Source organism: Diadema setosum, chromosome 22 (genome assembly GCF_964275005.1).
Source record: "Diadema setosum chromosome 22, eeDiaSeto1, whole genome shotgun sequence".
In the NCBI taxonomy this organism is placed as follows: domain Eukaryota; kingdom Metazoa; phylum Echinodermata; class Echinoidea; order Diadematoida; family Diadematidae; genus Diadema; species Diadema setosum.
In genome coordinates, this window is record NC_092706.1 from 29130612 (window position 1) to 29144504 (window position 13893).

The following is a 13893-nucleotide window of genomic DNA, read 5'->3' on the forward strand; positions in this document are numbered from 1 at the left end:
ATGATAGTAGGCCTAAGCATACACCTTCCACATAATGGTTTTGGATGTAGAAATGTGCCCGTTTTTTTTGTTTGTTTGAATGATGCCCAAAAGGGCAATCATGTCTTTTCATAGGTTTTCACATCCTATTAATGTAAACACTACAGATTCGTATTAGCTACGGTGATATTTCATTATTAGAAATAAAGCAAAGTGTGAAACATACACTGAGTGTACGTATAATCAAAGATGCATATAAATATGATATGTAACAATGGGTAAATATCATCAGTGAAAGTAAAACGTATGACCATCCAGGTCCATGGCTGAGGGACCATGTCACAAAGTTTTAAACTGGCAAGAAAAATCTCATGTTGAGACTCACATTTGATGAAAAAAACTGTCTATTTGTTAACATGTGAATATACATGTACTGCTCTTTTTGGTAATGAACATACTACATGTAGTTTCCACTACAAAATCTGTGTATACTCCTATCACTGATTTAACTGATATGTAGTCCAACAGTTTATCCTAACACCAGCCATTAAGCATCTGCTTGAGAAGAAACTGCAGTCACTAACAAGTAGTTACGTAAGTCTTGGTAAGTCACTTGTTCTGTTGATACACGTATGTCATAAGTGGACATACATAATGTATATTCGCTTGGTAGCACAAGTGTCGGGTCAAATATAAAGGCAATTTGCCGACATTCCATAAGAGCTTAAAATATCTCGGAACGAGGGGAAGCCACAATTCTTGCAATGTGCAGGGGGCTCGTTACACGACACCGACATCCGACTACACGCGGGAGCGCGATAGACACAAACGACACAGTTTCATGCTTCTACAACAGGCTTTGCCTAGAGGAAGATGCGGTACACACTGTTCCTTTTCTGAACAATGTGATGAACCAGCGTGCCTGTGTTAGGGGTAAGGGGAAAATAAAACACAAGAGAGGAAGGGGGGACAGAAAAATCAGGCAATGTAACCAAACCACACTGAACGAGTCATTCCATTCCTTATGTTACCACGAAGAGCAAAAAAACATTCCTTCATAGAAATTTAGTGAATGTAATGTTTCTTTTGCAAACATTTCCATCCCATCCCACCTCACCTCCATCACGTCAGACATTATTATGCAGCACATCAACTAGTTACCCTGATAAAATCACAGATATTATAGGCGCGAAACAAAACTGCAAAACAATGTAAATCACCTTTAAAAAGCATATTGTTTGTTAACAAATTAAAAGGTTGTTACAGAAATCAAGATTGAGTGAAATTGACAGATCTAGCACACATTATCTGTTTATTTTTGGGAGTTTTTTAAGGGGGAGGGGGCATGTTGCTATCATGCTCTGAAATAAATGCCTAACCTCTAACATGCCTAAAATCACTTCTAGACATCAAAGTGGATAGTCACTTAACCATTTTCCCGGTCATCAGCTATCTCACCTTTTTATGTGGTACAGTGTATGTTATAAGTTCTACACTGGTATAACTTATTTGAAGATGGAGGGCTTATAAATTTGACACTATTAAAAGTGACACACATTTCTTGAAATAGAGATTTTATAAGTCTAGATTTAAAATGTTCATTACTCACACTATTTGAGTTTTTAAAGAATTGTTTCATTTTATTATTCATTACTTAAAGGGGAAGGCTAGTAACTGATCAGTGGGAATCAGTGGAAATGCTGGGAGATGATTGTTCCAATCCTTATGGGATTCATTCAAGAGTTCATTGTATATCTATTGTTGTGTGAAAATGATTTGCTTCAGAATGGTCTCATATTCAAGTAATGTGCAGTTTAATGCTTCCAGGTTAGCGTCCCTGGTCAGTGACGGAGCATTAATCTGCACATTACTTGAATATGAGACAGTTCTGAAGCAAATCATTTTCACACAACAATAGATATACAATGAACTCTTGAATGAATCCCATAAGGATTGCAACAATCATCTCCCAGCATTTCCACTGATTCCCACTGATCAGTTACTAGCCTTCCCCTTTAACTGATTTTAAAAATCTTTTTGAAGTCATAATACATGTATTATGTTTATGTTTAGCTCCGTGTAGAAAGGGCTGATTTTTTACTTATATTTCTTCAGGCAATAAAACTAATATTTGAATCATCCAAAATGATCATCATATTGTTTGAAAATGCAATCACTTGCCAATGGTTTAGCCAGAACTTAAAGGTGTACCATGTAATGGTACTGTAATGATATAGATAAATAAACTTTAGGATGAAAAATGAAATCTAAATCCACAGCAATTTCTACACTGTGACACTAAGCATGCTATCTTTTGGGGGTTGGGGTTGGGTAATGTTTACAGAGCAGGAAGGGGCGGGGGGGGGGGGGGGTGGAAGTTCATGCATCAACTTAAAAAAAAAGTTATGACCCCAAATCAAGCAATCATTATTCAAATTACTAAAGAAAACATACTGCTCGAGGGTTCCTTGTATGCAAAGATCTTCATCCAGATTTCTTCTCAAATGACAAACTTTGTAGTACTAAGAAACATTTCTTTTCACAAATTGTGCCTCATTAAACTTGCACTGATGGCAAAGTGTTGACATAAATATTGTGCATTAATTGACATTATATTTGTCTAAAAATGCACAATTTCATCAATAGTTCAAACCTTTATTAACACTTTACATGTATAATATATCTATCTTGATGTGTGCATTTGTTAGATGGTGCCTTCAAAAGTGAATTGTGAGTGCATCAAGTTAGTGTGTCAGTAAACATGATATCACCAAACATAGGGCTCATTTTAAGAGGAAAATTTATTCACTGCTTCCTCGAGCTAGAATGTTAACCCATGAAAACTGTAAAATGTGCAATGTGTCAGAGAAATCCAGTGCAACCACACAAGCTTGTTATTAGTAATATGGTGCCTTCCCACACATAAGGGATAATTGAGCATGAGGTTAGAATATGATTCTCTACTGTACCTGTGCTGGAAATTTAGAAGGAGTCTGGTCAAAACATCTCTTTCGAGCACTTCTCAAACCCTAACATAAAAGTCTAATGAGATATAATTGTTTTGAATGCCTCATTCCTAAATGATAATTGTTCCACCATAAATGACCTGTCACTTTTTTTTTTTGCATCTCACCCTTTTTCAAACAGTGCGACCAAGGTACGAAGACTACAAGATGGGGACAACTTTCTGCACAAGTTTGTACCCCTAACCCCTTTAATACTACAAGGTTCAGAAATTCTCATAGATTTTGCACAAAATTCAATGTTTCCATGAGCAATGGCTTAAACAAACTTGACCTGCATCACAAAGGACTAACAATGACTCCACACAGCCCGTCACTTTGGACTAACCTAACTAATCAAAGTTAGATATTTCCTCCACAAAGAGGAGGAAGTTGTAATTCATATCATCCTTTCCACAACAAATGAAAGGCATAACTTTTTATGCCATTTTGTTCAATAGATGATATTATGCAATGATCATCAGCCTCCCTTGAGTAGTACCCCTTTGCAAGCTAATGTTACTTATTGGCATAACTATAAACACGACACTGTGTAATTCATATTTAGCAACTTCCAGATTGCTATGTTAATTGTACATCTATGTGTAAACACACAACAAAAGTCTAACCTCTAAAAGGGGTCATATTCATGACATTTATCACTAAGCCCTGAGTGTACCTCATTCACCAGTCGACAACGTTTGCCAGCATGCTTTCTTTTCCTTGAAATGCAGCACAAATGTCTTTAGATGGACTGTGTAATCCTTCCCAGTCCTGGTTATATCACCATGGTATTTAACCTGCTACCAACAAAGACTGAAACCCCAAAAAACTTTGTGAGTGACACAACAGGGTTCCAAACTAACAAATTAATATTTATGATAGTATTTGACTGCAGTATCTGGGATTGTGTACATTACATAATGGGCATGCTTGGTGGAAATACATCATTCTGTAAACCCTTTCCTTTGAAGAGTCTAAAATCCCCAATGACTCTGCATATTGCCAACCAGATTCATGTAGGGACTGTGTTAACTCTTTGTGTGCTTTGAGTTTCAATTGGTACAGAAAAGCCCATAGCCTGTACAAACTGTCAAAAGTCCCTGGTAAAGAAGGGGTTAACTGAATGCAAAGCAACCAGTTTGGCAAGAGCATGGGGTAGATACCAGCAGTTAATACTGCAAAGGTCACTTTCTGGTCCCTGGTTTGTGATACCATAACCCGAATCCTGATCTGCTTGCTTGGCCTTGTTTGTTTAGCAAATTATTAGTCAGATCTTGCACTGTCATCATTTCTTGTAACAAAGACATTATCCAAGCAAGACTGGCATAATCAATTTACAGGGGTTTCCCCGTTCGTAAGATCCCACACTAGGGCCACAGACATTCACTACCAGGTAATAAAAATCAGGAAGATTTCAAGGCACTATCACGGAGGTGCCTGTGTTGTATGTGCATCTTAGAGGGTCATGAAAATGTCCACATTAGGGAAGAAACAGGTATGATATCTTCAGGGAACCTCCTGTACAATATGAGAGAACTGGCAGCTCTTTTACACACATCAATTCCTCAGGTGAACAATGAGGATGCTGAATATGCTAAAAGACCCCAATGCATATAACACTGATCTCCATTGGATTTGTAACACCATCACACATGGTGCAGTCTGGTTTGCATTAGTGCTGAACTTCATAATGTACATTAAAGAGTAATTCCTGATGCACATGAAGCTTCTTTCCTCTGATAGTGTACTTGCAGATTGAACGTTTTTGACAGTTAGTGCTCATTTATCTGTCAAGATTATTATGCAGCTGTCCTCATTACTATGAACTACTTGTACCAAGAGATGTACACAAGTGAGGGTAAAATACAAGGTTCGCTTCATGTCTTATCATATTCACAATTCTGCCTAGATGTTAAACATTTTCTCTTGACATCATTTACTACTGTACTGCCCTACAAACCTATACATAGCCCTGTGTTCTTTCTTGTATAAAACCCACTAAGTAAAAAGACAGTAGTGCATACATGTACTGGTAGCCACTTACTGACAGAAGTTAAAATATACCCACGTTCCAGATGAGTTATACACACAATGCACATGAGTAAGTATCTCCCACTGCAGCACACTTCAAACAACAGAGTAAGCAAGTGACAAGTGGATCATCACACACAAATACATCAGTGTTTGCACCAAAAAAAACCCCAACAACAACACTTTTCCATTGAAAGTCAAATACTGGCAGCACACTCTACACCACAGAGCCTTGCTTGCACTTAACAATCCTTCACTGTCTATTTTGCCTCCAGTGTAAATCAGAATTTGTCTTGCAAGTGTTAACTATCACCAACACTGCAATACAAAGTTTTTAAAACAATTGATTTGTTGCTGTAAATGACCATATTATGTCTATCTGACATCAAAACAAATTTAGATCTGTTTAATACTGTTTTATTAAATGACAGAATGCCAGATCTGCCATGACAGGCGTCATGAAGTCTCACAAGGTGTAACACCCATAGCTGCCCTGCTCAACATGATAATATGAAAACATATCTCATTAAATTGATATGAGCAGTTTGTACATGATAACACACAGGAAAACTCATTTTCTTTTATCTTTGTCATGATACATGTAAGGATTTTTGTTGCTTTGTTTAAGCATTTGCACACAATTCTTTGAAGCTTTTTGCACATGAGACATTGCTGAAAAAGTGACAATGGCAGTCCAGCTGGACACGTTGACAGAACAGAAATTTGGCAAATTGGACACAATGTTCACACATCCCAAAACATGCTTTTGGTAGTCTTTGACTAACATGTTTCAGTGGTGCCAAAATATTTTGCAAATGCACAGCTCAGCACACTTGAAAAGCCACAAAGAACATTGAGAAAGTAAACCCCTTAAACACTTGAATTAATTACACAGAATATTGCCAGAAGAAAAAAAAAACCCAGCACAAAACCAACATTTTTGTGAGAACACACTGTAAGCAGGAGTATGGGAGAGATCATCCTTTGAACAACATAACTGCCTTTTTGTCCTTCTTTGATGTATATTAGATTTCTCTTTGGTGGATATAAGACATACAACATACTTGTAACTCATTGTATCCTCTCTACACTGCATGCTTCATGCATGGAAGAAACCCACCAAGGGAAGCATTTAAAAACTTGCAGCAATTGTGTTTCAGTTACAGAAAAAAAAGTATAACTTTTTGACCTTTTTCTAGTGAAACATCTGAAGTCAAAACTGATCTCGAAAAAATACCCCAATTTTTGTATCGCCAATTTCAAATTAAGCAAGAGGATATTTTCTTTGAGTTTCAATGATCTAAAATGTTTCAATAGGGCAAATGAAATTCCTGATAATCTGGAAGAGCTACTGTACATGTAGAAGAACTAAAAAGGCAGTCATGGAAAGGTTGTGTCTCAGGTCAGTTAAATCCACACGAAACCAAGGAGGAAGAGGGAGAAAGGGGTCATGCATGAAAGAGTCGAGGTTAACATCGAGAGGTGTAGTGCGAACGACAGCGAGTTTGGGTTACTGAGTTTAGTCTTCAAGAGGTATGCCAGCAAAGCAGTAGGGCAGTGCATGCAGGAGGAGGAGCAAGAAGAGAACGAAGGATTTACCTTCCAGGATCAGCTCTGCCGTCGTCGTGGCCTCGCCGATTTCGTTGGTCGCCGTGCAGGTGTACGTCGCCACGTCGTCCATGGTGGTATTGCGGATGAGCATGGTGCAGATCCCCTGCTCGTCGTAGTCGATGGAGATGCGCGGTCCCAGCTTGAGCTGGACGCCGTTCTTGAACCACTTGATCTCCGGCATGGGCCGGCCGACCACCTTGCAGAAGAAGTTGATGCTGTCTCTCTCCACCGCGCTTATCGTTTTGAGTTCTGTCACGAATTTTGGCGGGTGCTTCTCCGGCCGCTTCTTGTGAGCGGCTTGGAGGAAGAGGTCAGCCTTGGAGACAGCTGACCCCGCCTTGTTTGATGCTTTGCAAGTGTACTCCGCATCATCGTCGGATTTGACTTCGTCGATGATAAGGGAACCGATACCGTCTTCCTCATCGAATTCAAACTTGTAATGTTTGTCGCCCATCTTGATCTCTTCACCGTTGCGGTACCAGTGGAGTGCCGGCATGGGGACGCCGCTCACCTGCACGTCGAACCTCGCCGGATGACCCTTGATGATTTCCAGATCGACCATGTCCTCCACAAACTTTGGAGCCTCATAGACCTCGGTGATCTCGGCCTGCATGGGCTCGACTTTGAATTGCGGGATGACCTCGGGCGTGACTTCTTCCGGTTTCTTCTCGATGGGAACCACCTTCTCCTCCTACAGTGATAATTGTGAAACTTGCTCTCATTAATGCTGTTGTTTTTTGCTTTATCAGTTTCGTCATTTCATGTGTATTTGTCTTCACTAGCATATTCTAATTGTAAACTCTTCAGAGAAATGACCTTGATATCTCTTTCAACATAGAGGTCTGATATAGAAAGCTTCACACTCACAACAAAGTTCATGAAAAGTGGCACTTAACTCTTTTGTGTGCCAACGTGTGAACCTTCTGTTTGCCATAATATTCTGAGAATGTAACGCACGAAAGCTTTTGGAACACATTTTGTCTTTTCAAAGCCATGTAACCTTTATCCGAATGTTTTTGCTAGAAATACAGTACAGCAAAGTTGTACAGATAACATCAAGTTTTTTTGTTATGTAAATATTTTATGACAAAGCTGTAGATATTTTTCTTGCAAATGGCTAGGATTCAAGACAAATTGGTTTGTGCATTGTTGGGCTTTTGCAAAGTTGGCATGCTATTAGCCGAGTAGGACCTCCAAATGTAGCACACAAAGAGTTAAGTGCAACCACTGGGAGAGAGAGCAAATTTGACTCCTTGGATACCACAGCCTGCTGAGCTTCTACACAGTCTATTGGGAATTCAGAATCTCGTGAGGGATGGGTTATGTTGAAAGAGGAGGAATGAAAAGATGCCACCCTTGTTCACACTAGGTCCCATGTTGCAGGACAGTTAGGAAAAATCTTATTTTTTAACAACTGACCATCTATCTTGACTATCCCCAAGCTGTGGGGACAATCCCGGTTTGGGGAGACCTGTGGCAGTTGACACCAGAGTTCGCATACAATGTACAAGTATGTGCACTTTTGATGAATACAGCTGGGCACTATCAATTATGGCCCAAAGTAACTCTCCCCTCCAAATTTCATGAAGACACGTCAACTCTACAATTTTAGAGGGGAAGAACCTGCAATGCAGGACTTTTCCTGAGATGCACGACCTAGTGTGAATGCAGGGCAACTTACTTGTACTACTGTGGTACGACTGAAGACAGCAGAATCAGGGAAATTGTGAAAGAAAAGCGTGTTCTTACCGGCATCACCGCTTCCTCTTTTCGGGGTTCCTTCTTGATCTCAGGCTTCGCCTTGTCTGGTCCCTCCTCATCCTCTGATTCTAGGATCTCCACCTGTGAGCACAAGGTGTAGGAGATGAACAGTTGACTTTGGGCTTGTCCATAGGATATCAAGCAAAGAGTGTTTTTTGAGACCCTCGTCCTAGCAATGCTTACAAAGGAGCAGAGATGACGTAAATTAAACCTTCAAGTGCCATGTTTCATATTCAAAACCCAACAAGATGTGCTGTATCATGTATCCCCTAATGTCAGCATGTAAAATAATTTGCTGTCATATATAAACTATAAGTGTCATATTTTAACACCAATCCGTACCTCTTCTTCTTCTTCTTCCTTCTCCTCAACCTCCTCCGTCTCTTCGACGACATCCTCGGCGGTGGCGGGAACCGCTTCATCCGGGCCGGTGATGTCCGGCTCCTTCTTCTTGACTTCCAGTCCGGGTTCTACCGGTGCTGCGGGTTCAGCCTGCAGAGGGGCGGCTGCCTCTGGTTGGGCAAGGACTGTAGGCTTCTCAACCATCACTTCTGTGGAAAGAAAGACACCACAGAAAAGATTCACTAGTCTGGTATATAAACCTCTGACTCTAAAGTGTCACCTCTCGGCATTAACCTCAATGGGTGTGATCCAGCACTCTAAAGCAAACCACAGCAAACTGAACTAAAGTGTACCATACTGAACTGTGCCAGATTTAAAGCATTAGAGTGCTCTGTTGAGAAACCGTACCTCATGAGTTATTTTTAGAAGGGGTCACACATTTTGTAGCGAGAGGGTCATTCACCTGGCACGCTTGAACTACATTGTACTTACAGATGTCCCGAACAAAGAGAACAATGTTTTTGCATTATGACGTGCATGTATGTGCATGTTACGCACATCCTCACATGTGAATTTTGGGTACGCTTTTGGTACCATTTGGAGCACATCGGGAAGTGGTCCACTTTTGGCTTGATACAGTACAGTATAGTACACTTTAGGAGCAGTCGAGCGCTCCTCTTGCGCGGTACGGTATGGCACAGTTTGCTTTTAGGAGAGTGCTGGAATGCACCCATTGACTTTCATATTGCTCTATCTCACATCATCAGCATCCAGATAATTCAAATAAAATGACTCGTTCTTGACTCACCTGGCACTTCGACCAGCATCTCCGACTCCGTTGAGGCGACGCCTACTGGGTTAATCGCCTTCACAGCGTACTGCCCTTCGTCCATGCGCTCAACGTCATGAATGGTCAGCACACAGGTGCCGTCTGGCCGGTACTCAGTCCTGTAGTGTTCGTCAGGTTGAATGGGGACATCGTCCACCAACCACTGGACTTCCGGGCGGGGCAGGCCCTCCACCTTGCAGGTGATTTCCATGGTCTCTCCTGGTTTCATTATGGTCTTCTTTAGAGGTTCGGTAAAGATTGGTGCCATGTCACCCGGTTTCTATCAAACGAGAGGAAAAATTTTATGAGACCTGACAAAGAAGAAACCACAGAGTAAAATCCACTTCTTATGATTAATTAATTTTACTTAAAGGGATGGTATAGCTTTGGTTGAGATGGGGCCCAAACTTTGGGGGGAGATAATGAAAAACCTCTTATGGAATATCAATGAAAGAGCATACAATTCCAAGAGGAATTCAAAGTATATTTGATGAAAAGTGGGTTTGAAATGGCTGAGATATCCAAAAAGAAAGAGGTTCTAAGAAATGGTGGGACCCACTTTTTATCATGGCCACTTTTTATTTATTTATTTATTTATTTTTGATATCTCTGCAATTTTAAAACTGATTTTCATCAAATGAACTTTGAATTCCTGTTAGAATCAATGCTCTTTAATATTTCATAAATGATTTCTAATTATCTTGCTAATGGCTGAGATATCCAAAAAGGATGAGGATCTAATAAATAGTGGCATTGAGAATTAAGGTTTTCTGGGATGAACACTGAACTAGGGCTTTCTAGAGCTCAGTCGGTAGAGCACTGGGTTAGCAATCTGGAGGTCTCGGGTTCAAATCCCGATGGAATCCCATTTTCTTTGCTCATTTTTCCACTATCTTGCTAATAGTTACAATCTGAATCCTCCATCTCAACCAAGACTATACCATTCTTTTAACATTCTTCTACATTCTGTAACTGAAGACAGGAGAATTGGGGGAAACGGAGGAAGAAAGGGATATTCTTACCGGTTCTTGGAGTGGAGTGACCTCCAGCGGTATCACCATCTCCATCTTCTGGGGCTCCTCCTCCCTCTTCTTGGTGACCTCCTGGATGACATCTTCAGGATGCTTCTCAAGGTCTTCCATCTTGATCTCAAGCTTAACCTCTGGACTCGTGACATCCTCTGATTCTTGGATCTCCACCTGCGGCAAAAGATAGAGGGGATAAAAAGCTGACATTGAGTTTGTCTATAGGCTTTTACCTACAGTGTAACCCTGACTGTACTTTGTTTGCCAACTGACACATGTAATTATGTCCAGAAATTATGAGTCAATAAATAGGGATTACTTATCCAAGTCCCCTAATCCTCATTGCAGTATTCCTATTGGATTAAGAGTGGACTTGCTAATCTACAACTAGGCCAAGTTTGGATGGATTACTAAATGCTAATGTAAAAGCTTGGCAAGTTTAGGTACGTGCCTGGGCACACAAATTGTAATTTTCCCCCCTCCACTTCCCCCCCCCCCCTGATTCTCATGAAGGAGCAAAGTTCCATAAATTAACTTTTCATCTGTATTATGTTCAAAAAAGAAATAAAACTTGACCTAAATGCAAAGTTAGACAACACATTGTGGTGTAAAAAAAACATGAATATCCCCCATATTGGCCAATGTGATGCAATAGTGATTAGGGGAATCTGTCATATTATTGATGGTTTAAAGTTCATGGCATGTGTGCCAATTGGTGGAGAAGGCTTAGGAGTGGACATACTGACAGGTAAAGAACATACAACGAGAGTTGCCAAACAATGGAAGTTGGAGGTACAATGTATCAGGTTGAAGGTCATATTTTGATCTGTACCTCTCCTTCTTCCTTCTCTTCAACATCTGTCTCCTCCAAGGCATCCTCGGAGGTGATCGAGGGCGCTTCGCTCAGGCTGGTGATGTCCAGTTCCTTCCCCTTGACCTCTAGGCCAGCTTCGGCCACTGCCTTGGGCTCGGCCTGCAGGGGGGCGGCGGCCTCTGGCTGGATGAGGATTGTGGGTTTGTCGACCTTCGCTCCTGATGGCTCTGTGAAAGGAAACACACACAATGAGAAACATTCAGCAGTTTGGCATATAATCCTCTGTACATGCAGCGCCACCTATTGGCAGTAAGCATACCAGGCATCAACCTTCTCGAAGCGGAATTTCACACCATGTTGAAGTAACTTAGAAGCCAGAAAAACGAACATTAAAATTGAATATAAAGTTAAACAGTTACGTAATATGCAATCATGTATTTTCAAGAAATTTGAGCTAATCAGTAAATGAAGCACAGTTAGGATTAAAGGGATGGTATATATATATAGTGTACGATGTAGGTGGAGATGAGGATTGGGCTTGTAATTTTTTGTGAGATATCATAAATCCACTTATGAAATAATAAGGAGCATACCATTCTGAGAGGAATTCAAAGTTATTAGATGAAGATTGGTTTTGGAATGGCTGAGACATCCAACAACAAAGTAAAACAAATCGACCCTAACAAAAGGTGGGTTCCACCTTTCATTAGGATTGCTCTGTTTTGGATATCTCAGCCAAACCAATTTTCATCAAATAAATGTTGAATCCCTCTTGGACTTACATCTGTACATGCTCTTTCATATTTCATAAGGGGTTTCTCATTATCTCACACACACACACACACACACACACACACACAAAATGTTAGAAACCTGAATTTACAAGGTCTCAACCAAAACTATACAATCCCTTTAAATATATATCTAAAATGTCTCTTAATTCACCTCTCTTTATGAATCTATTTTCACTATTGTACTTCATTCTTCAGTGGGTTACACCGAGATGTAGCAGATCTATGACACCAATACAAACTTTGATTAACATAACCATCCATCAACTATGAATGTTTACACCCATGATGCACTCCGCACCTTCTTCCACTATGACGTCTGCTCTGCAGGACACCACACCGTGAGGGTTAACCGCCTTGCACAGATACTCTGCATCATCACCGGGTTGGGCCTCGGAGATGACCAGGGATGCATTGCCCTCGGTGTCCGACATGATGGTGTGGCGTGGGCTCGGCTGGAGGACTTTGCCGTCGCGGTACCAGGTGACTTCAGGAGTTGGTTTGCCTGTCGCATGATTGAAGGATTTAGATGATGATTTAGGGATTGGAATATGTGTAAATTTGCTTCATGCTCGGGAATGAAGCAAATGTTGGAAACAAGACTGTGATTCCACAGGTCCTGTGAGCTCCTGTTCAATCATTTCAACAAATAATGTATATACTAAAGAAAATAATCCCCACTTGAATGGAGTAAATTTCATATGAAGATTATATATCTGTCATTGTTGATATATAATATTCATCAGAGTATGATATACCTCTATATAAATCTTAATCAGATATACATGTAGGACTTACTGTCTTTGTGTTATTCAAGAAGAAAAAAGCCTACAAATTTTGTACACACATTTATTTGAAAAGTTGTAGGACCTATAATTTTATTCCATACCACATGTAAATGAAAGCATACATTTGTACATGCCAGTAAAGCAGCAAACACACCCAGCTATTAAACATACAACTGTATTCTACACAAATTAACATCACAATGTCATGTACAATGTATTCATCTATACTGCGAATAGGACATGACATATACATGTATAGTCGCACATGACTGTCTTGGATTTTGTACAGTGGTGCCAGTATTGTCCAAAGTTCCCCTACCTGCAACTTTGACCCGGAGGTGTGCGGTCTCCCCTGGCTTGACCTCGACATCCTGGACAGGCATGGCAAACGAGGGTGCCCTGCCTTCTTCCTCTAGCTCATCCACGCCCTCAAAGTCCACACTCATCTCAAAGTCGCGGCTCTGTGGTCCCTCGACGATGGCACTGCTGTCCACCGAGACCATGGAGATTTCCTCTGCTTCTGCAAAATTCAATTTCAAAGAAGAGAACTCTTGATCAAAAGTTGCTTGGGTGACTGGAGGATTGTTGTGTGCAAACTTGCTCTTCTTCTTCACATCCTCACTGCATCTTTTCTTAATATTGCACATGATCATATTAAAATGATGACAAAGTACTGTATGTATTGATCTGAAAAATATACTTACTAAAAGTTGTAGTACAAAAATATGTGCAACTCTCATTACAGATTCATTCAAATTAATCATGGCAGATGTAATTATAGTAATAATAATAATAATGATAGTAATGATTTGATCTTATTTACCCAGATTAGCCTCTTCATTGTTGCCACTGTTCTACCAGAGGGCCTGTTATTATTATTACCCTAGCATTGTCAAGTACCCATTTATGACAACTGT

At 40.4% G+C, this 13893-nt stretch overlaps 1 protein-coding gene across 1 annotated transcript in view; it reads right to left on the minus strand.

Annotated features, from left to right (window-relative positions):
- Positions 1-13893, minus strand: part of LOC140245281 (myopalladin-like) — a 39637-nt gene that overhangs the window by 21817 nt on the left and 3927 nt on the right. Inside the window, exons 4-11 of the mRNA XM_072324865.1 lie at positions 13296-13496; positions 12490-12693; positions 11416-11624; positions 10581-10757; positions 9538-9838; positions 8730-8938; positions 8376-8468; positions 6615-7317 (exon numbers count right to left, since the gene is read on the minus strand). Coding sequence (XP_072180966.1) covers positions 6615-7317; positions 8376-8468; positions 8730-8938; positions 9538-9838; positions 10581-10757; positions 11416-11624; positions 12490-12693; positions 13296-13496 — 2097 coding nt within the window. The remainder of the gene's footprint in view (positions 1-6614; positions 7318-8375; positions 8469-8729; positions 8939-9537; positions 9839-10580; positions 10758-11415; positions 11625-12489; positions 12694-13295; positions 13497-13893) is intronic.